The sequence below is a fragment of the Glycine max genome, chromosome 10, assembly GCF_000004515.6.
Source record: "Glycine max cultivar Williams 82 chromosome 10, Glycine_max_v4.0, whole genome shotgun sequence".
NCBI classification, from domain to species: Eukaryota; Viridiplantae; Streptophyta; class Magnoliopsida; order Fabales; family Fabaceae; genus Glycine; species Glycine max.
The window spans coordinates 48,897,349-48,920,530 of NC_038246.2; the positions used below are offsets into that span (position 1 = coordinate 48,897,349).

Consider the following 23,182-nt stretch of genomic DNA (forward strand, 5'->3'; position numbering starts at 1 on the left):
CCAAGCAAAATTCTTAAATAAAATGGTGTGCGTAGCTGAGATATTACTTAGACTGACTAGTGACTACCAATAGCAATAAGGATATCATAACATGCATAGCATTCCTGAGATATTTAGCTACTGGTAGTAAATTGACTGTTGAATAGTAGTTAAAGAATATTAGTTTGTCCATGAGAACGCGTGAATTAATTTATTTGAGTTAGTTGTTTTTTAAAACCCTTCTTGAAAGTAGTAATTCATTACCCAATATACTACTAGTATCTACTCCACTTTATACCTGTTGTTGAATTTGCTGGCAACCACATTTGTAGACATTCTATTGATTATTTATTACTCACGGTCATGGTCATGGTCATGGTCATGGTCCATGGATTCTGGATTCTCCTTGTCTTGGCAGTAACGTTTTGTTTACAAGACAAGATGGCCCTCCTGCTGTTTGTCCCTTCCTTCCTTTATAATAACAAACCAACTTCAAGTTTCTTTTCTTTTTCAAAGTAAATCTACTCATCACATCATAATGAGATTTAAACCTTAAAAGAGTATTATTCATACAGAAAGTATAAATTCCCAATCATCATCTAAAAAATTAGATTGAATCCATTTCATTCCCTCCATGACAGCTCATCCGTCCACATATTTTAAAAGAAAAAATTCCGAGGCAAATATATAATTCCTTTAGCTTTGCTGATAATAGCGTGCTTATTCTATTTTTGATGAAGAATGTTTGAACTTTAAAATATAATAACTTAACCCTCAGAATTGATGAGCACCAGATATATAAATGAATAAAAGCAAATGGAGGGAAGGACCCTAGGGAATGCTACGAGGTAGCAGTTCCAACAGTGTCTGCTTAAACCTTTCTAAGTTCCCTTTTTCCTGACCAGAAAAAGGCTACAACGTTGGGTTTAAAATTCTCTTTGGATAAAAAAGCCTCTTAAAAATAGGTGCATGTGCTTTGTTTGTGACAATTAATATACAAGTTATACCTGGCTGGGGGTATGTCAGCATCATATGTGTATAATTAGCATACTAGTAAAACATAAACATTATTAAATGACCAACTCCCCAAGTTGTAACGTGGTCCTGCCATTTACAGCACTGCATGATCCCCACACGTGACACGCGCGGGCGTATCCACCTAACGTGCATAATACTACTATTACTCACCGCGATGCACACATTGTCAACCCAACTGTTCCAAGACACACGATGTCATCATATCATGTCTCAGTGCACAGAAAACAGTGACTCGTGTCACCTTGTCTAATTTCAGAACATAGTCCCATATCCAATCCAACTCCAATATAATAAAATAGAAGAAACCCAAAAACCAAAGTTAGGTTTGCATATTATTTACATTGCCTTATAATAGACTAGATGCATATACTAGTATAAACTTTATTTGGCCTGAAAAGTTAGGACTCTAGCATAACACATGTTCATCTACTTCACATACATAATCATTTGACAGAACAACCAAGGATTTTTTTTTAAAAATAAAGGCAAACATCATCTCAACCACTACACAGTACACTGATATGATTCACTCTCAGCCTCACACATCCATCCATCCATCCATCACTAACACATTCATATGCCCCACCAAATTACAGTCAAACACTATACTAGCTTGGTAAATGGTAAATAGAACTTTTAAGGTCAAACCACCATCCGTTTTTTGTTTTTTTTTTAAAATAAAATAAAAAACTTTTGGCTCTACAACCTATCATTACATTATTGAACAACTGCTGCTAGTATTGTCATCACTGAACATGTGAGCTGCAGAGTGATGATCATCACCTCCTGCTGCAGGGTAACCAGGCAAGCCATACGAGGAGTAGGAGTAATGTGCAGGGCTGTAGCTACTACTGTGGTTGTAGTAATAGCCAGTGTTAGGGGGAACAAAAGGGGACCTGTGATACATCATCTGGGGTTGTTGCTGCATCATGGCTTGCCTTGCCTGCTGCTGCATGTTCATCATTAATGGAGATGGTGATGGATGGTTATTGAAGCCATTCATATTCATTAGCAGAGAAGATGGATATTGGCCACCAGAAAGACCACCACCATTTGAAAAAGATGCAGAAGACCCTGGAATCATGTTATTATTGGACTGAACAGGAAAACCTCCCAAACCATTGGAATTATTATTACCCCCCAAAACAGTGGCACTTCCAACATTAGCACCATTATTACCATTAAAACCAGCCAAATTCATCATGGCACCAATGTCATTGGCTCTTTTGGCTTCACCGAGGTTGAGGCCTTCACCACCCAGGTGGCCATTGTTCAATTTAAGAGCTGACATGGTTTTCTGATCAAGCCTCCCATTAGGACTGTCCTTCATTCCCATGTTCTGATGATTTGGGCCTCCCTTTTTGCCACTATTGGCATTGCAACCATTGTTCATCTTACCATTGTTAGAACCTGCTGCAATGGCTCCCATGCCTTTTCTGGCATTATTTGCATTAGCTGCTTGCTGCTTCAGCATTTGGAGTTGATTGGCTTTCTCCCTCAGAAACCGCATCTCTTCATCTTCGTCCTCGTCATCGTCATCATCATATTCGGAGTAGTATTCATCTTCTTCAGAACTAAAAGCAGGAAATTTCTGCTGGTTTTTGAAGGCCTCAAGTCCCCTGACCAGTGCTTGCTTTTGCCCTTTGTTCTTGTCATCCTTGGCATTGTTGTTCTTCTGCTTTTGGTTCTGATTTGTTTTCTGAGACCAAAGTTCAGCATGTTTACCAGCTCTGACCAGTTTCTTGATCAAAGTTGCGGAATCCACGCAACCTGAAACCGTTACTTTCTGCTGTTCTGCATCTATTTGAACTTGGTAAACACCTGTGAATCAAACCAAGGGACCAAAATTTCAATTCCAATCACAACAATAAATTAAAAGAATAAAAGATTAAAAGATAGACCCCAAAAATCTTACATGGGACAAACATTAAAAATATAAGCTTCTCACTTTAAATAGCAGTCAAACATTTTCCTCCATATGGCAAATTACTTGGAGCTATTTTTTGTTGGTATACTCTTTATCCGACAAACTCTTCTATACATTTTATCAAGTTCTTAACAATATCTATACCGTACATACACCAAGGTCAAACTGCTACAAGTTCCAAACATCAAAACTAAAAGCCTGACTTCACATTGGTGATTTAAAAACAAAACACCCATGCCATGTCTACATAAAAAAGGAGCAAATCAGTACTGAATAGGCTTAACTGTTTCTGTTTTTCTGTTTTCATTTAACTCCCATAGCTCATGAAAGGAAACCCTTTGTTGTGAGTTAGTAATGCTACTACACTACTCAATTTGAGTATGATTCTTATATGATAAAATGTACTACATACTATGCTAGGATTACGATTTCCATCTAAGAAAAACTAACACAATCTTCTCCTTTTTTCCGTACATTTTATAGTCAAGAAAAACAAGGGAAGGTAGAGATGATAATGTAGACAAGAATTAGCATAGTGAGTGAATAGTAAGGACAAGACAGGATATGGGAAACAAGAGAGGTGAAAAGAAAGGGAGCACCTTCAATTCTCTGAAGGAGTTTCTTCACTTTCTGCTTACACCCATCACAGTGAATGTTCACTTTGAGAACACAAGTCTGTAGATGATGAAAATGAGAAGAAACAAAGCAAGCAACAAAAGCAAAACAGAAAAGATTCCTCAGGAAAAGACCAACAAACAACTTTGTTGTGTGTTCATAATAATAATAATAATCATAGAAAATGGCAATTAAAAACCAAAAACCAGAAAGGGTGGTCTTAAAATAAAGACAGAAAGCATGTGATGGAGTAAGACCTGGATTTTAAGGAGCTTAAAGTCTTCTTCTTTAGTCATTTCTTCAGTGCGGTTTGGAACGAAACACGCTCCCTCTTTTCTCTCTCTCCCTCTGTTTGCAACCGAAAAATAAGCAGCCCTTAAGCAAACGGTAAAAGGGGTTGCATGTGAGTTTCTATAACTTATAGATTCTCTCTCTTATACAGGCTAGTTGCAGTAGCTACGCTTCTCTTCCTCTCAACCAGTTCTCAAAAACAAAACAAAAGCACATGGGGTTGGATTGAAGTATCTAGTACTATTGTGTATGTATTTTGTACGTGTATATGAAGATTTTATACAACTTTTGTTTGGTCTTGTTGTTGAATAACATAGGATTAACTCATCAAAATTTTTAAAAATATATATTAAATTAGTTATTTTTATTTAACGCTAACATAAATTTAAATTATTATTTCAAAAATATTTTTAAGATTAATTGGTTTAAATAGTAATTAGAGATAATGATACTATTTATAATTAAAAAATAATAATCAATGAAAAGTAAATAGAATATATATTCAAATGTAACGATATTATATATTAATTAATATCTTGTCTTTGAGTATTCGGTTAGATGTTGAATATTCAAAATTGAACGAATTTTTTTCATTAAATCTCAATATTTTAATGGATTAATTTCTTCATTTTTGAACAAGAATTACTCTGAGTTTTAAAAAAATTGTTGATTTTATAACAATAATAACTAGTTTAAAAGGTATACTAACATCACATATTGATGCTGCAACCTTTTTTTACAGTAACATTATGCAAAAATTAAATTAAATTTATAATGCATTATAATGTACAATTAAGTTAAAAGATAATGTAAGAATTATTACACAATATATGTAAATTGATTTTTTAAAAATAATAATAATAACATAGAAGAGGAGTAGAGTGCAAGGCCAAGAAAAACAGTAGAAGAAAGCACTAAGAGAAGAGAAAAAGGAAAATGCAGAGAGAGAGAAGTGAAAAAGTCGAAATGAATTCTGAAATGATGTGATTTAACGTTCAATACTGAGCCGAGAAAACAATAAAAGAAGAACAGCGACTTGACATGCAGTTCATATTCTGTACCCTTTGTCACATCTCAATGTACTCTCCTATTTCTCGTGATATTCAAACATCATTCATTTACTGCACCCTCTTTTTTTTTTAACTTTTTCCCCTATTTTTACGTTATACTCCATAGTAATATGTTTTTTTGGTACATGTCCATAGTAATATGTTGTTTTATTTAATCATAAGTGAAACAAAGAATAAATTAGAAATACTCATTATTTAATCCCTTTTCATTTATTTTCATAAATTAAAACATATGCTACATGTCTCATCAGAGTCCTGTTAAATTTTGTGAATTAATACTATTTAATGATAAATTAAATTATATATTATTAATATTATAAATATAAAAAATGATATTTTGATTAATATAAGGGATTATTACATGAGCATATTTACAAGAAAAAATGTTTGTTCCGAAAACGGATTTCGTTATAACCACACGACGGTTAATTCTTGTGAGATCCTGTATTACATGCTTTTTAATCTTTTATCAATATTTATTTTAAAAAATCACAATCATCAATTTTACATTTGATATAATTCGTGTGGTTTTATTTTTCTAATAAATAATATCAATTAATTCATAATGTTAAATTTTTTTATATTATTTTTTATTCCTACTCGTGATTGTAAAATTATTATTTCTTTAGATAATTTGAGTATGTGACAACTTTGTGTGAGAGCCTCTAGTCATTACGTAAAGAGAAGTATCTCTCTTGCACTTCACCAAAAGTGAAACGTGCCTCCGGAAATGAAGACACAAGGTGAAGAAGGACTATGTTTACACAGTACCAAGGCTGTGGACAAGGTAACGAGACCTGTAAAATTTTGGAACCTTTCATGGCACGTGAATAATTTATTTACTTTTAATTATAAAATTGTTTTTGTCGGAATAATGATGAATTGTTGTTGGAGATCATAAATGTACTTATGATAAATATTTTATTCTTAATATGATTTATTTCATGATGTTATCATGTAAACAATTGAAGTTTAATTGTTATTAAAAAAATATTTTAGGATCATGGCACCATCTAAAAGACTAAAACGCTATCTTAATTCGATGGCTTATAAGAAAAGAAAGACAAGATATCATTTACGTCTTAACGTTATCGAATCCTCTATCATCTCTCTCATTCAGTGATGATGATTCGATTGAGATAATGAACATTGATTACATCTCTTCTTTAGGTATACATTTTTTAATCCTCTCACAATTTTTATCATATGTTATGATTATGCCGTGGCTATGCATCATTTGTCGTTTTTTATCATGTCGCATCTTTGAGATCGGCTTCATAGTAATATAAAAACATGTAGTTTATGATTATTTACAAGTCACCCTAACCCAAATATTATTTCATAAAGCTTGACATGTATTCGGCTCATGGAGCTCCCATGTGGCAATTCACAAATGTGACTCTAAAATAGCATGACTCTCATGACACCCAACATGTAAATATAGATCCAAAGGAAAGATTCCAGCTACATTTTTATTCATTTCTAATTATAGACACATAAACAACTCAGAATATCAATCATCAAAATTCTTTTTCCAGATATCTCTCCCTACTTCAACATCAAAAATCAGAAATTTCACTGATAAAAAAGAACCATTGGACTTCGTCAGAACTCAAGAGGAAAAGTAAGCATTTACAAGCTTCACCCAATAATAATTTTTACTTTGAAAACTCTTACAGTGAAAATAACCAATTAACCGAGTCAATCTAAATCAATTTTATTATTTTTACTTTGAAATTTCACATTCATCACGTTTACCCGATCCGATAAACACTTTTATCAATTTCTTTGTTTGGTAGTAAAAAATAATAATGTAAAAGAATTTTACCAAAATTCAAATTAAACGAGTACAAAGTGTCTCAAAATTAATTTGTACCGTATAAAATCTTAGTACACATTTGAAATCGCCTATTTCTTTGAATTTTTTTTAAATTATGATAAATCAGTAGCTCAAGAACACTTCATATGTTGACAGAATGTTGCATAAAACATGTACTCTCCGTGTCATAAACTCATAATTCAGAGGGACTGGAATGTTTATTTAATAATGTTTCCAACTATCAGTCTCTTTTCGATTTCTTTTTCAAATGTGTCTCCAATCCATGTTCTTTTTTTTTTCTTACTACAACGATTGCACACAAAAACTGTGTCAACGACGGAATGCACGAGTCGTAAACGGGTCCCTATCAAAAATGAGTTTTATTAATCATTTACGTTATGGGTGATGACTACACTTGTTCCCTTCCAGTATGCATGTTACACACAAAAGCAATGAATGAACAATGAAGAGCTTCACCGTACCTTGGTGACAGTTGCGACCATTCTCTGAGGCTATTTTTTGCTATCAATATGCTAACATTGTCACGACTTGTTTGTCATTTGATTGGAACATTATCATTCCCTTCAAGGATCCATGGTTTTCCAAACATTGTTGGCTGCCTTCATTCGTATGCAGTGGTGCAACAAATGAAAATATTCCATGTGACATCATATAATATGACTAGTTTGTAGATTAATCAACCCAAAGTTATTCTAATTAACTTAAATAGACTAACATGATGGAACATAATTAAAAAATAATCTTATTTTTTTAAGTATGTGATCCAAAATTTAATTTCTAAGTTCATATGTATAAAAAGATTTTATGAGAAGAGATCAGTTCTTAATTATATCTCAATGCTTCAAAAAGATTAATCTTTGACTTTTGTTTTAGAATATCCAAGTTAATATTTTTTTCATTAATTAGTATTTTGGAGTTCAAATTTTAAGCATATAATTACAAAAAATATTTTTTAAAAATCCGTCTATAAAGATTTTACGTACTTGTTTGAGCAAAATTAATTGATACACATGGCCTCGTAAAAAAAATATCAATGGCTTGCTCGTATTAATTCATCAACACAGCAAGACTGAATTTTCTCCCAGAGAATGGGATCACTTCCTTGTCCCTCTCATGATTTGCTGGATCAACTTCTTTATAAGGAATGATTACATGTACACAAGGGTCAATGGAGTGTCCGAGGATATTGTTAGATCAACATGAAAAGAAAAAAGATAAAAAAAAAAAATACCCACTCCTACCATCACTTCGCTCATTTTATAGAGATGAAATTCGTGGAGTCCGCAATATTTATTTTTATTTCCCCTTTTCAATTATGATCTAAACAAGAATTCAAAAAAAAAAAAAAAAGTCGAGTTTCATGTTCCTGAATTAATAATCGTTATTTAATTTTTTTTATAAAGAAATAATTTTATTTTCAAAAATACTTTGAAATTTTTTTAATGTTTGTTAAGCATTTGAAAAAATAGAATTAGAAGAATTTTTAATTATTTTAATAAAATAATCTAAATAGTTTTAAGAAAGTTATAATTATAAACTAGGTTTTAAAGTAAAAATACCTTTTATAATGATACCAAACTAACAAAATAACTTATACTTTATATAAAGTCTCTAAAAGATAAATCATTTTGTAATAAGTCTTTCAATAAACAAAGCCTTGTGTTTGACATGTTGTCGGTTAAGTTTCAATTTGAATTAATTTTTAAGTCATGAGAACTTTACACTGTAAAGCTATTATTAAGACTTTTTTAAGGAAATAATGTTGAAGTCTATTAAATTTATAGATGTTTATCGAGAAATCAGATTAGTGATTTTAATTAAAAAAAATGAAATGCATCATTTATAAATATTTATTTATAAAATTATTCGAATTAATTAATTCTTACAATATTTTAGCTTGTCAAGAACACAAGAAAGAACCGGCCCAGATGGAACGGCTCAGCCCAACCGAAGATGGTATATATTCAGATCGAGTGCACATGAATGAATTCTAGCATTTGGATTATTTCTATTTATCTATCTTCTCTTTTTTTTTTTTTTTTGGTATTTCCTTGTAACAGCAACCACAGGGCTACACCAACTTTTGTATTTTCTTTTTACTATTAGTCAAAAAGAATTTAATCATTATCATTATTTTACACGATGCAAAATTCAGTCATAAATTCACGTATCGTAAAAAAGAGATTTGCACATATTCTGGTTTTTATCTTCCAGCATATCTCCTCCAAGTCCACAAACAGTTCGGTCAGGGTGATCCCCAATAGAAGAGACAAGTACTTTAAGACGACAAAAGAGAGAATCTTTGTGGAAAAAGCCTGAAACAATCTCCACCCTAGCTTAGTCATAATTGTGTTGAGATCCTTATATTCCATGCCAAACTATATGGAGTACAAAATTCGTATATTAATTAAAGTTTTTTACATATGAGTGTGTGACATACCTCTCTTCCTTTACAATAATTATAATTAAAAAAAACATGTAAAACAATGTCTATTATAAAATAAAATAAAATTAGTCCGTGTGATTTTATTTTTATATAAAAAGGTTACCCAAGGTAGTAAATGAGCTAAACGAGGGAAGAAACAGAATGTTGGGTTGCAGAATTGAGAATTGAAAACGGAACAATTTTACACAGCACCTGTGTTTTGTTATGTGTGTCTAGTTGAGAGTAGAGAAGAGAGGGTAGGGTAGGGTTAAGTAAAAATAGTATAAAACTAAGCTAAGAAAAGGAGGAAAAGCAAAAGAGAAAATTAGGTTTTTAACCTTTTATGGCCCCGATTTCTAAACATAGGTCCTCGTTTAAAAGCTATTTATGGGATTTTGGTTTGGGCCTGGTGTCATACTACAATAGTAGAGGGTGCACGCAATCACACAAAGGCTGTGAAAAAGTGGAATTGGGTGGTGGGGTACTCTGAGGCCTTGTTAGGTCATCATTACTTGCTGCATCTTCTCTACATAACATAAAAGCTCTTTTCTCTCTTTACCTTTGCTTCTCCACCAAGCCTGTCATTTTTTATTAACTTTAACTGCCACTCACTTCCTTATTATTAATATCCTGTCCCTTTAGGTCAGTTTCCGTAAAAAAAATTTAAGGCCAATGCTAATAATTGTGCTTTGGGAATTGGTTAATAAATTAAAAAAAAATTATATTATTTCTATTTTTTGTATTTTTTTATAATTTTTATAATAAATTTTAACTAATATTTCAAGAGCATTGGATAATAAAATCTTTTTTTTTTAATTTTGGAGATTTAGTAAAATTAATTTTAAATGAAATTAATTATTTAAAACTAACTTTAAAATGAAAGTAGTTTGTAATTTAAATGTTTTTTAAAATTATCATCTAATAACACAATCAATACTCAAATCAAAATCAAGTCATCAACTACAGTTATGCTTTTACGTCTACTTCTAGGTAATTGGATGTAATTGACGTGATTTTATTAGTCTCCGTTTGATTTTACTTTAAAAATTTAATTTTGAGTCTAAAACAAATTTTAGATAATTTTTAAATATTTAATTTTACGTTGAAAAAATTTAAAATTGATTTAAATTTTAAAAGAGTTAAAATAATTTTTTTAAATAGATTTTGTATTGAATAAAAAAATTTGTATTAAATTTTAGTTTTAAGTTACTTTATATTCCAAATATTTAAAAATAATTTTAACCCAAATTGATATTATAAAATTATTTTCATTCAAAATTAATTTTAATAAATTCAAACAGGTAACTTATATATACGTGTGTTGAATGTTATTCATGAGAGAACTGAAAAAAATCAACATGAGATAATAAATGTGAGTATTTAAAATTAAGTTAGTTGATATTTTAATATAATTTTATATGGCCTAATATGAAATCACAGAAATTTGTATGGTTTAACTCTAACATGAGTTATCTAAATAAATAAACAACAAATGCAGAGCAGCATAGGGCCATGGCTAATCTCATCTGGTCTGAAACTGTGTGAGAGAAAGACAGCTACACAGTTGCATGATGGGGTCCCCGGGCTAGGATTCAATTGAATGGGACGTGTCCAAATTCTTTTCCTGCCACCCTCTTTCATCTGTTTTAGCATTATTTTTTTTTTTCATTCATCGGAAAAGAGAGGTTCAATTTCACATCATAACCCACCATCATTGTACTCTGATTTTCTTTTTAAATTACAAGATTTGGTTTTATCATTTTCATTAAAACAAAAAAGTAAATCAATTTGAACAGTAAAATAACCTTTTTTCACAATTCACCGCTATGTTTCTAAACTTTCTGACTTAGAAATTAATTTTGCTCATTTTACGTATTGTTATTAATCTAAAAATATTTACATGATAAAATTTAGTATAAATTCTATTATTAAATAAATCATTCCTTTTACATAATAAAAAAAAACCTGAGTAAATTTCATGGATTGAATAATAAGGTAGCTCATCATCACACATTTCTTTTACCATGTTTAGCCTATCCTTACAATCTTAAAATTATAAGTTGAACAGAAGTTATACAAATATTTCTCCACAAAAATTCATAAATAAATAATATATAGAATGACATTGTAAGTGTCTTAATATCATCCTCCAATTATAAATTATTAAATAATATGATTTTTAATTACTATCTTAAGATCCATTTAATTCTCTTTGTTTAAATTCAGAATATTTTTGTTAGTTATTGTTCCTTCTAAGTTCTACCTGAAAAGCAATTTGGGCACGTTTAGGCATGAATGAATAAAATATATGACAGTATAGAAACTACTATGGTCCATATGTACTACTAAAATTATAATGAAGAGAAAATGACCCAATGTTATGATGTTTCATAGTTTCACATTCATTCAAAAAAAGAAAAAAGAACCTTGCTACAGTCAAGCATAAAGTCCTCAGTTTGAATCCATCATTCGGTCAAAGTCCTAAATTAACTTTATCTGTTTTTAGTTTATATATATATATATATATATATATATATATATATATTTAAGAAACTCTTGTTAAATGCCATATGCCATAAGGTCAAATTATCTTATGCAAATTGGCAAAACTAGTTACAGCAAAAGCATATATTGTACTGTATACTTTAGCCAAACTATTTTTTTATAGGAAAGCAAAATCATGTGCAAGAAGAAAGAGAAGTATAAGGCCAAACTTTTAAAACAAATTTTTTTGACCCATCAGGCTCTAACTCCAACACAATATATTTTGGCCCCTCCCAACAATTACTACAAACATTAAAATGCTTCACTAACAGACAAAATCATAAGCAACCCGTGGGCAAGAAATGGCCTAAAAATAGAAACTGTAAATTTGTAGGAACCAACTCCACCGAAACTTCAAAATAATGTTTCTGCATTAATTCAATTTTTGTTATCATACACTGCTGCACTATTGTCCTTGTTCTACCCAAACAGACATGTTCCCGCTCTAGACATAAACAAGGAACAATTAGCACAAGCAATGCTACATTGGCTATATATTATTGCAACACAATGCATTCTGAAACCTACTCAGCCAATGACAGTGGCTTGAATAAAAGTAACAGAGAAGATATCACCCGAACATGGAGGATGATTATTGTTGGTTTTATGTTGTTCGAACACTACAATGCATGTGCTCACAGAAAAATAGAACTAAGTTTGCTACACATGTGGAAAAACAATAATGTTAGTTACATATAAACATTAAATTTAAAAGTTTAATCAATGATTACTATACATTACTAGTGTAAAATATCTATCAGAAATCATTGATACAACTTTTATATAATTATTATAAAACTTAATACATTTATCATATTTAATAATTTGTAATTAGATAATATTATAAAATTATTTTTGATAATTAGTGAATACTTTATTTTTCCAAGATTGAATTAACATATAATCAAAGATTTAGTATGTATGATAAGATTATTGATGTTTATAATAGTTACTTTTAAAAAATTATTAAAATAATTTTTAATTGATTAATAGTATAAATATTTTAAACCGACAACGTACAAAAATTAATTTTTTAAGAATTATCAAATCTCAAATATTTCAATTTTTCTTTTTTTTTAATGTATGTTGTGTGACTATGTGGGTCGCTCATTCGAGTATTTGTATTTTACATGCGAATTTGATTTGTTTGTTAATAAAACCCATCCTCTAATGGATCCAAAGCTTTTAGGCAACTTTGAAGAAAGAAGAATGTGCAGCCTTCCTGTACTTCTGGTGTTGCTTCCGAAATGATTATTCCAAAAACAATATAAAAAGTGTAGGAAGTAATTTTTGTAGTGAAGAAAAAAAAAACACTCAGAATGTACCCTTAGGCATAAAAACCCATCTTAATCTTGTGGTGGTCGTGACCCGTAATTGCTTTGCTCATTTGGACTGCGTATTAAATGACCCAGGAGACCTTCTTGATATTTCATTATTTTTTTCTGAATGATGCTCGAGGTATTGACGATGGAAAATAGGAGATGTAAATTAAGATAGGACAAAACTTGTTATCCTATAAATTAAAAGTTGTAATTTCACTTAAATAATACCAATATATGATATTACATTTATTAGGTAGGTCTTAAAAAATAATAGTTTTAATTAAAAGCAACCCTAAACCCTTGCATGACAATGAAACTTAATGAAATCTTCAACGCCATATATACTTATAAATCATTTTGATTTTTTAAATGTAATTATTAATTACCATGATAATTCCTTAACATGGAATAATGTTAAAGTTGCACTAATAACCGTTAATACAAGTATTAACTTATGTCCTTTAATCAAATAATTCAAGATTTTTCATATATGTTAGAAAGAAAATATTTACATAATGTCGGATTTAATTTGTAATTTACATTTTCACCTATCTAGACGAGTTTACTTAGACTTTTAAAAAAAAAAATTCGATATTCAGTCATTATTTTACTTTATTTCATGAGGAACATTACATTAGATTGTATATGATATGAGTATGAATATGTACTAAAAAAAAAATATGATGTGAAAATGTGATTATCACTATCCCGATGGCCGAATAACTTCTGTTCAAGCACATCTCGAAGAAAGAATGTGAAGATGGGACACTAGCTAAAGTAATCAACATGCTTCACCATTGATGGTAATCACTAATTACATTCACATGGCATTCGTTCAATTATCCACTTTGAAATACTGAACCAAATGATAGAGTCGGACCACCGGTTTCTATATTTCCCATCAAAATATGGATTGCCTTTTCTATTCTAAATAAAATTTCTCTTTGATCAATTTACCCCTAATGTGTACACTAAGGAAAATAAGACTTTGCAAAGGCAACAGCTTTAACTAATAGTGGGGCTATTTACCTTTAGAAAACCCCATTGTTCTTTCCATTACATCAAAGTTCGAACAATTGGAATCAAAGCATTTTTTTTTTATAGGAATCAAAGCATCTAAATTGCTTTCAATTGTCGCTTTTCAAAAATCTAAATGTGAAACAATCTAAAGTGCTTTCTATTAGCTTGCCCTGGTCTATTTAAGCATACAAGTAACTATTCTATATAAAATCACATTTTAAATGAACTTGTATAAGTTTGGGTTAAATGAGTAGTCCCCGTAGCTAACTATAAATTCATTTTCTTTTTAAAAAAATGTTTTTTTAATAGCTAATAAATGGAATATCAACAAAGGTTGATCTAGCTAATAAACAATAAACTCATCCCAAAAAAGAATGTTGATTTGATGCCCACGGTCAATGCAAGAATTTTATCAATATTATATAAATACTTTTGTCAGGTTCATTGAACCTTAAGATTTGTCTTAGTCTTAAAGGGCGCCTAGAATCCAATCATTTAAACTTTTGCATTTCAACAACAAAAGAAAACTAATAAATTATATTTTTAATTACAAATTTTATCACTCAACTTTTATTATCTAACAAGTTTTATCATCCAAGTTTTATTTTATTAAATTTTACCACCAAAGTTTTTAATTTTTGTATATTTTATCATCGTAAACAAACTTATTTTTATCAAATTAGGTGGTTTTATAAAATTATATACCAAATTAGGTGGGTTCAAAAACTATTTACCAATGATAAACAATTTTAACTTTTGACACCAATTATAATCACAACTAATGTAGAAAGTTACTTTTTCACATCAATTAGAATTATAATTAATGTACAAAAATATGACTTTTTACATTGTTTTATTACCAATGTAATGATAAAATACAAAAAAAAATATAAATGATAAAAATTTTGAAATGTTAACATTTGAATGATAAAATTTATGGGAAAAAAACTTAAGATAAAATTCGTTAAAATATGAAAGTAGGTGATAAAATTCATGATAAGAATTGAGTGTTAAAATTTATAAAATAATAAAAATTTGATGGTAAAATTTACAATTCAATCTAAATTATAAATGGGACCAATTTTGGACCAGTCTGTAGACTAGAAAGATTTTTCTATTTTAGTACTTTATTAATAGTTTTTTTATATATAAAAAAATCATAAAGGCAAGCGGTCTGGTTTGCCATCCAAGTAGACGTGAGATTAAATACATCAAGATTTTGTTGGCCCAACCAAAGCCCTTATGGATAGTGGATTATACACAACGGAGTTTTTTTTTTTTTTTTTTTTTGTCGATTGTACACAACGGACTGTGAACTACTATCTGTACAGTCATGAATATATTTTACGACGTATTCAATCTTCAATAAGGAAAACTGATACCATCTTTGGTTAACTTTTATTATTGTTATGCGATCTATCAATTAATTTTGGTAAGAGTGGGTAACTTTTAGTTTTATTTACATCAGACACATTGAATTGTGCCTAATATGAGTAAAACTGATACCATCTTTGGTTACATTCTCGTCCATACCAAACTACCTGAGCTATGCTCCAGCTACCAAGAGTAAGTTTTATTTAAGCATACTGATAGGAGGCTGGCCCAAGCAATCACTCACATGCCTATTAGACTGAAGGATTATATTTTTTGGGCAGTTGTTATTTCCCAAAAGGGGTTGCAATTGACCCCTATCTCTCAAAATTCCAAATTTTCCCATCCCAAAATGCACTGCAGAATCATATTTATACTGCATGATAGGGGTGTAAAAACTTTACATAATAAAATCATAATTGTGTTATGCATAGTTTTTGCGGAAACATGTGCACCGTGGGCTGCAAAAAAGAAAACATAATAAAATTGTATTTTTGTTGTATTTTTTATTAACTATAAATGTAAATTACTTTTTAAAGTAATCAAATTAATTGTGATATAATTTATTATTTTGATTAGTATTTAATATCTTTTTAATTAAAATTAAATAAATTGGATACAAATAATTTATAAAGTTAATCAAATTAATTATTATAAGAATTACCTTTATTAATAATAAACAAATCAATTCATGATACTATTTTGATTACAGTTAAAAAGAGTAATTTATATCATCATTAATTTAAACTTAAAAATTAATTCAAGTAAAAAAAATAACTTAACTTTACAATTATTTTTTCATGAAAAAATATCTAACGGGAACATGTTTTTGTTGTATAAAAAGGGGATGCAAGAAAATTATACAACGAAAATGTGTTTCTATTTTAGATTTTGTATACCAAAATACATTTCTGTTAGATATTTTTTTACAGTTATTTTTATTCAATGGAAACATGATTTGGTGATCATATTTAGGGTGAAAAAATATACAATAAAATTATGATTTCTTGAAAAGGATAATTCTGAAATAAAAAAGTCTATTCCCTTGATTGGAGCCAAAAACAATTTTCATGGGATCAATAGTAACTCCCTCCCTAAAATGGCCCAGCTATATTAGATAATCCTTTGTATAGTTTGTAGTCCACTTTATGCTAGGTATTAGTTTTGTATTTAAAGGAGCTACTGTTGCTATGAATTATTATGAATGAACAATCAAAGTTGTTATTTTATTTTCTCTTAGCTTTGTTAATGGTAGGTAGCTTAGGAGTAGAATTAATATAGTTCTTTGCGCCTATCATATATACCCCATATATACAATTTTTTTTTTTTACTATATACTTGAGAGAAACTCGTTTGTTCTGCATATAATCATTTAGGAAGTTTAGTTAATTTTGCAAGACATGATGGCGTAATTAGCAAGACAGACCTTAATTGCTTTAGGTATTAGACTCTTCTTACTCGTTACTATTATAATTTAATATTCTTTCTGCCCCATTTTGTTAATTATATATTAAAACTTTCTAAAGCATGTAAAAATGTCAATAATAATATCCATTAAAAACATGTACTATCGATAGTTTTTAGTCTTTACATGTTTTTAATGGATATTATTATTGGCATTTTTTTTTCTGGATTGGAAGCCACACATCACGAGCTTGGACCACGTAAATGGAAGTATAGTCATAAATTAAGTGGGAGTCTAAATCCACTCACATTCCCAAAGATCGCAGTGTCCTCAATCATCCAACTCAAAAATTTTCCTCCATGCTAAGACACGCTCGTGCAATGCCAAAAAAGAACAAGAATGCTTTAGTGACGGTTCCTGTTCCCAAGTGGAAAGTTCCTGTGCCAAATAATAGCCCGCCACTTTATCCGAATATTAGCTTTATGGAAATGGAACATAAATATATGGACCCTCCCCTTTTCATCCCCTAACCGAAAGAAAAAATAAAAAATAAAAAAACAAAGCCAAACTTGATAGAGATTGAGCAATAAATTAATTTATGTGTTATTCATTATATGTTCCCGTGTCCGTCGATATAGATTTGCAATAAATGCAGAACCGAAAATCCTCTCTACCTTATGCTACCAATTTGATATTTTAGTTTGTGTCTTCTCTCCTTGTCGTCAAAATCCTTTTTGCCTTTATACTTGTAAAAAAAAGTCCACATTCCACAATATACATTGAATTTTTCAGAGACAGAAAAGAAAGGGAAGAAGCCTGCGGTAAGTAAGTGCAAAGATAAGTTCCCTTTGAATCCTATTCCTAAAAGTAAAAGCTACCTTGAAGTAATTTCATACCAGGTGGAAGCCTTGAGTTCATTACATGATCTTGGAAAATGGAAAGGTTCTGGCTTCTCCACGCCTTTATTTCGTGCCAAGAGTTTGATCTCAAGTCTTTAGACGTAGCAAACATCGATCTAATGATTGATGACCGAATTTTAAAATTCAGAGTGTATTTGGATAAAAGAATTTAAAATTATGAGAAATTTAAATTTTAAGAGTTTCAAATATTTCAATTAAAATTTTTTTATTTTCAAAATTTTATATTTAGATAAAAAAAATTAAATTTGCGTGGGTGAAATAAAATAAATACAAAGAGAAGAGAAAATATGATTAATGTGCTTCCAAAGAGAAGAATAATGATGCAGCATGGCGAGTCGCAGGAAATCGGGAAACGACAGCGTACACCACCACACTCGACCACAAGATTCAGTCAACTTCGCATGACATGACCCAAGTCTTTTGCGCTAGCGAGCACCTCCGCCGCTTAATGGGTAACAACGGCTGCTCCCCTAACTAGTGGATGCAGTTCTACATGTCCCCCTTTGCCTGCATCCAATCGACGCTCCGCGAGCTCAAACGATGTTTATTGAAGAAGATAATCATCTATGTAAAGGAAGAGTCCCGAGATCCAAAACGAAATTTCGAAAACTTTTAGGTGAAAAAGAGGATGAATCTCATAAAGAAAATACACATTTTAAAAAGTTATTCTATCAAGAATGTCATCTTCCATTTTGGTGACTGGTTTAATAAAAACATCTAAAATTTCTATTGAGCCAAATCATTTCCAGTAATAAAACTCAATCATTTTAAATTTGATAATTTTTCACATTTTAGAAAAAAATTAAAATTTCATATATTTAGTTGTTTAAAATTCTGTTTTAAAATTCTGGAAATTTAAATTTTTTCTAAAGAAACATCCAAATAATGAATTTTAAATTAAAAAAATTTAAATTTTCTGATAAATTATTTTTCTAAATTAAACTTTTCTATCCAGATGCATTCTAAAAGAATTTGAGATATCCTTTAACGCTTATGTTCCAATTGTATTCACTTCACCGTATTGATTTAAAAAGTGTCAAAGTTTTTATTTTTTATTTTTATTTTTTTTAACACAATTGTTAATTATCTAATCTGAATAAAGTTAAGTAGAGTAAAATTAGTTTAAAAGTTAAAAAGTTATTGAAAGTTAAAAAATTAATTAAGAGCATGTAACAAGAAAAATAAATATATCAAAAGATGAAAATAAAATATAACAATATATCTCAAATATCTATCACTTATATTATAAAAAAATCTATCACTTATACGGTAATAGTTTTTATTTGATTTATTTAAATTAATCATATGTTTTTATCCTATTTTTTTGTTTTTAGAAAACCTTTTTCAAAATGTTATTTTAATAAAACTTTGATCTACTCACATGTTATCGCCTGACATTTTGTAAAATCAATCACCGCTACTGCTTGTCTTTTTTCTGTATAATCCCAAAATTAAGGGAAAGAAAGATACTATGATGTTTACTGTTTGACAAATATGACAGCAGATATTTGTTCTATATTATTTTATTTAAAAGAAAACTATTATTCTATAAAATAATAATTAATTAATCGGGTAAAAAGTTAATACGGATCTGCATTTTCTTTCAGTTGTTCTTATCTGAAAACTAATCTGCAGCCCACTTCCCCGCTAATATCGGGCTAGGCAAAATGCCAACAGTTGGTTTAAAGAGGAGGAATAAAGATCATTTGAAGTATTAATTAGAGACAGGATGCTGATGAATTGAATTATTTAAGTTTGATTTTTTAAATGTTTGATCAAGTTTGTTTATAAATTGAAGTTTGAGATTCAACTTATTAGTTAATGAGCCCAAAAATTAAGTATTATAAGTTCAATAATAACAGCTCCCGAATAACTTGTTTACAGATGTGTATATACACGTCACGTATCATAAAAAATTAAAATTACATAGATATTACTATTTGTGTGAAAACACTTTTGTATTCTTTCTAGTGGCAATTTATTATAAACAATAATATATTTTTGTTTACTAAACACATACATAAACGATATGTTATTCGATATGTATAGATTTTTTTTTTGTGAGAGGGTTAAAATTTAAAGGGGAAAATATTAAAAGAAAGGAAGTCTTTTGTTGAGTAAATATAAGCTAGTATTAAAAAATCTATTTAGAAATAGATTAACAAAAATAACATCAATAATATAAGTAAAGTTAGATTATAAATGAGTTAAACTCAAGCTTTATCTTTTTTAAAGTAGGTTAATCTTAAATTTTTCAGTTTAGATTGTCGATTAATAAATAAATGAAATAAACTTAAACATCTAAATTTCTTTTTACTAGTCAAATTTAAACCTAAGTAGTGACGCTCAAATCGGCTTGACTCATTTATACTGCTAGCTAGACTTATGCAAATCATCCAATATATGCACTTACAAAGGTAGCCTCACCTCAATTGTCTTGCATGTAATCCAACAGCGCAGCAATAAACCCCTAACTAATTTGTTGCATCTTTATCCATCAATTATATGTACTATACTACTTTCGCATATATAATATATATCTTAAAATTGATCATTGGGAAAGGAGAAGTATTAACAATTGGATTAAAGATCAATAAAGATTATTTCCAAGTATTGGAATTGAAGTCTCTTTTCAGCATTTCGCAATTCTTGTTAATTATTATTATCTTAGAAAAGTGTTTGCACCAGTGACCGGGTCTGGGTGGAATTAAGTCGGCGGATACAGTAAAAAACAGAGTTAAGATGTGATACTATATTACGGTTCTTCATGAAAGAAATATTTTTAACATTCTCTCGTAAAAGTAGTGTGCTTAAATTAGGCGTTAGAGATGTTTATGCACCAGCCTTTTTGTTCTTGAAATTGTGTCTTAAACATTGCAAAAATGAAAGAATGATAAATTAAAGGAAGAGAAATGTAAATATAACAAAAAGGAGGGATAGAAAGAAATAATAAATGTCTTAAACATTTGAAACATTGTACTGTACCGTTCATCATCTTATTATTTATATTTTGAATAATGATAAATGGAAAGAAGAAAATATAGAAAGAAATTGGCTAATGATAAAAAAAATTATTTTAACCCCAGACATTGTAGCTCCAATAAGTTAAAATGCATATTAAGAAAACTCTAGCACGTACTTAGAAATAATATTTATTTTAAAAAAGCTTTGAACAAGATGATCATGAAAGTACAACAGCAGTGATTAAAATTTAAACACAAGTACACAACTATCACAACGATTGCCATATGCCGCAAACAGAATTTCCACCTATTCCTCCAAGTTCTATTCTAACTTAAGCAGAACCTAATTCCTAGTCATTAAACAAAGACAATACAGATAACAAGAAGTTAAAAAATAGCCTCCAAGAAACTATACATGCACACATGGAAAAGTGAAGCATATGAACTTGCAAGGTGTAGCCCTTCTTGTACATACATAACTAAAATTGCTCTACATTATTGAACATGCATTAGGGTTGTCATCACTGAAGAGGGAGGTGAGCTTCTCATCCGGTGCGTTAGGGTTGGGGAGTGCTTGTTCAGTGTTTTTCACATACCCTGATGGTGCCTTCTTGTCATATGCCTGAACTACATAGGGATATGCCACCAAATTGTACTGAATATATGGCCAAAACTCAGCTCTTTTTCCCGTGCTTTGCACTTTCTTTAGGACCTTGTTTCTATCCACGTAACCTGTCACTGTTACCTTGCTTTGCTTTCTATTCACCTCTACTTGTTTCACACCTGGATTCGTGTTTTCAAATTATTTGTAAGTCCAACTTAATTTACTATAATCAATTCTTTGTTAATTTTCTCCAATTACCAACAACATGTGCATGATGTCCTTTGAGAATTTGAACAGTTTCGTAGAACAAATTAGCAAACTATACAAAAAAAATATTTATTATATAGGACAAAACTTAGATGAATTGTTCGTCCAGTATTGTTGGTGAGGTTCTGCTATTAGAAATAGAGTTTCATCCATAATTTTCTTAATAAAGGTTTACATTAAATATCAATACAATATAGATTATCAGATAAGGTTCTTATTTTGATTAGAGAACAATAATTGAAGTATTTAAGAAACTGTATATAAGTTTTCTTCTATGCTGATTTTAATTTATCTACGAAAATAAGGTTTCTTTTTCATATTTTTACTTGAAAAATTGGAGACAAAAATGAGAGTGTATTTAAGGAAGGCAGAGATAACAACCTGACATGTTGGAAACAGAATTCCGAACTCTTCTTTCACAGCCATCACAGTCCATTTTCACCTTGATTTCAACTGTCTGCAACACAAAGAATTAAAAAGGAAAATAAAATGACAATTTGCTTGAGACTAAAACCACCATAAAAGCACACACACATATAAGGGATAGGAGCTCATGAAAACCTGCATTGGTTTGCGTTTCTTTTTTGGGGTGGAAACTGAGAAGTAATCTGAAAGGAAATCGAGAGCACCCATTTCCTTGGTTCTTTTTTTAGCACAAAAATAAATGGAGAACTAAAGAAGAGGTTTGAACAGGGGAAGAAGAGAAGACAGAACAGAGTATTTGATATATATATATATATATATATATATATAGAGAGAGAGAGAGAGAGAGAGAGAGAGAGTAAAAGCAAATTAAAGAGGAAGGGAGGGAAGAGGCTCTATAACAATATTTTGCGGTACCAAATTATACATTTAGAAGGGAAGTGGTATCCTTAATATATGCATTACTTGTGCCAAAGTTTAATGTATAAAATAATAGTTAGATAAGGACTTTTGTCTCTAATTAAATTATGTCTGTCTAGTGTCTACACAAATATCGTGACAATAGCCACTTGACATGAATAGCCAAAATTATTGAATCTAGCCAGTTAATTATTTGAGAATGATAGGGGTAAAATATTTACTATCAAGCCGCACTCTAGCTGGTTTCTTTTGCTCAAAGAAACACACATTTTTTCAACTTTCAACTTTCTTTTGATTGTTCTGCCCAAAGGCAAACATCTTCTTCTGGACACCTGTATCACACTGATTTGACTTCAGACCCCATTGCTTCTGTTTAATTTTATTTAAAACTGTTTCTTGAGGTACTGATCAATTACTAAATAAAATGTAAGCCAACATTTTCAACAAAAGTATGTTATTTTTATCAAGAATATCTTTCAATCAAGATTCAAGAGTCATAAATTAATCTTTTTGAAACGTTAAAATCATTTAGCTAAAGTTTAATTTACTTATTTTGAGAGTTTTAATAAAGTTTTTTCCTTGTACGTGATAAAAAGTTGAATCAGATTAGAGAGACAATTGATTTTAACAGAACTAATTTTGAATAAATTGAAATTTTTATTTAAATTAATTTTAATTATAAATTTTATATTAAAATGTATGCGATGTAAAACAATATTGATTTCTATTTTCTAGTGT

General features: G+C 29.7%; 2 protein-coding genes across 2 annotated transcripts; both read right to left on the reverse strand.

The window, feature by feature from the left end:
• Nucleotides 1–1,463: 1,463 nt before the first annotated feature.
• LOC100784535 (heavy metal-associated isoprenylated plant protein 37) lies at nt 1,464–4,091 on the reverse strand. Its single transcript, XM_003536577.5, has 3 exons — nt 3,817–4,091; nt 3,544–3,619; nt 1,464–2,838 (listed from the first exon to the last, which is right to left on the reverse strand). The coding sequence occupies exons 1-3, from the start codon at nt 3,853–3,855 to the stop codon at nt 1,730–1,732; spliced, it is 1,224 nt and encodes a 407-aa protein (XP_003536625.1). The 5' UTR covers nt 3,856–4,091; the 3' UTR covers nt 1,464–1,729.
• Nucleotides 4,092–20,903: 16,812 nt separating this feature from the next.
• LOC100785059 (heavy metal-associated isoprenylated plant protein 20) lies at nt 20,904–22,452 on the reverse strand. The gene is made up of 3 exons (XM_003536578.4): nt 22,163–22,452; nt 21,983–22,058; nt 20,904–21,513 (listed from the first exon to the last, which is right to left on the reverse strand). The coding sequence occupies exons 1-3, from the start codon at nt 22,232–22,234 to the stop codon at nt 21,221–21,223; spliced, it is 441 nt and encodes a 146-aa protein (XP_003536626.1). The 5' UTR covers nt 22,235–22,452; the 3' UTR covers nt 20,904–21,220.
• Nucleotides 22,453–23,182: the final 730 nt, after the last annotated feature.

What these genes read in the sequence shown, in the direction of transcription:
- LOC100785059 (XM_003536578.4), bottom strand. Translation starts at nt 22,234, where the DNA reads ATGGGTGCTCTCGATTTCCTTTCAGATTACTTCTCAGTTTCCACCCCA. An exon ending in AGAAACGCAAACCAATGCAG is followed by an intron (nt 22,059 to 22,162) that starts GTTTTCATGAGC and finishes TTTGTGTTGCAG; the next exon opens with ACAGTTGAAATCAAGGTGAA. An exon ending in TTCTGTTTCCAACATGTCAG is followed by an intron (nt 21,514 to 21,982) that starts GTTGTTATCTCT and finishes ACACGAATCCAG; the next exon opens with GTGTGAAACAAGTAGAGGTG.
- LOC100784535 (XM_003536577.5), bottom strand. Translation starts at nt 3,855, where the DNA reads ATGACTAAAGAAGAAGACTTTAAGCTCCTTAAAATCCAG. An exon ending in TTAAGCTCCTTAAAATCCAG is followed by an intron (nt 3,620 to 3,816) that starts GTCTTACTCCAT and finishes CATCATCTACAG; the next exon opens with ACTTGTGTTCTCAAAGTGAA. An exon ending in ACTCCTTCAGAGAATTGAAG is followed by an intron (nt 2,839 to 3,543) that starts GTGCTCCCTTTC and finishes TTTGATTCACAG; the next exon opens with GTGTTTACCAAGTTCAAATA.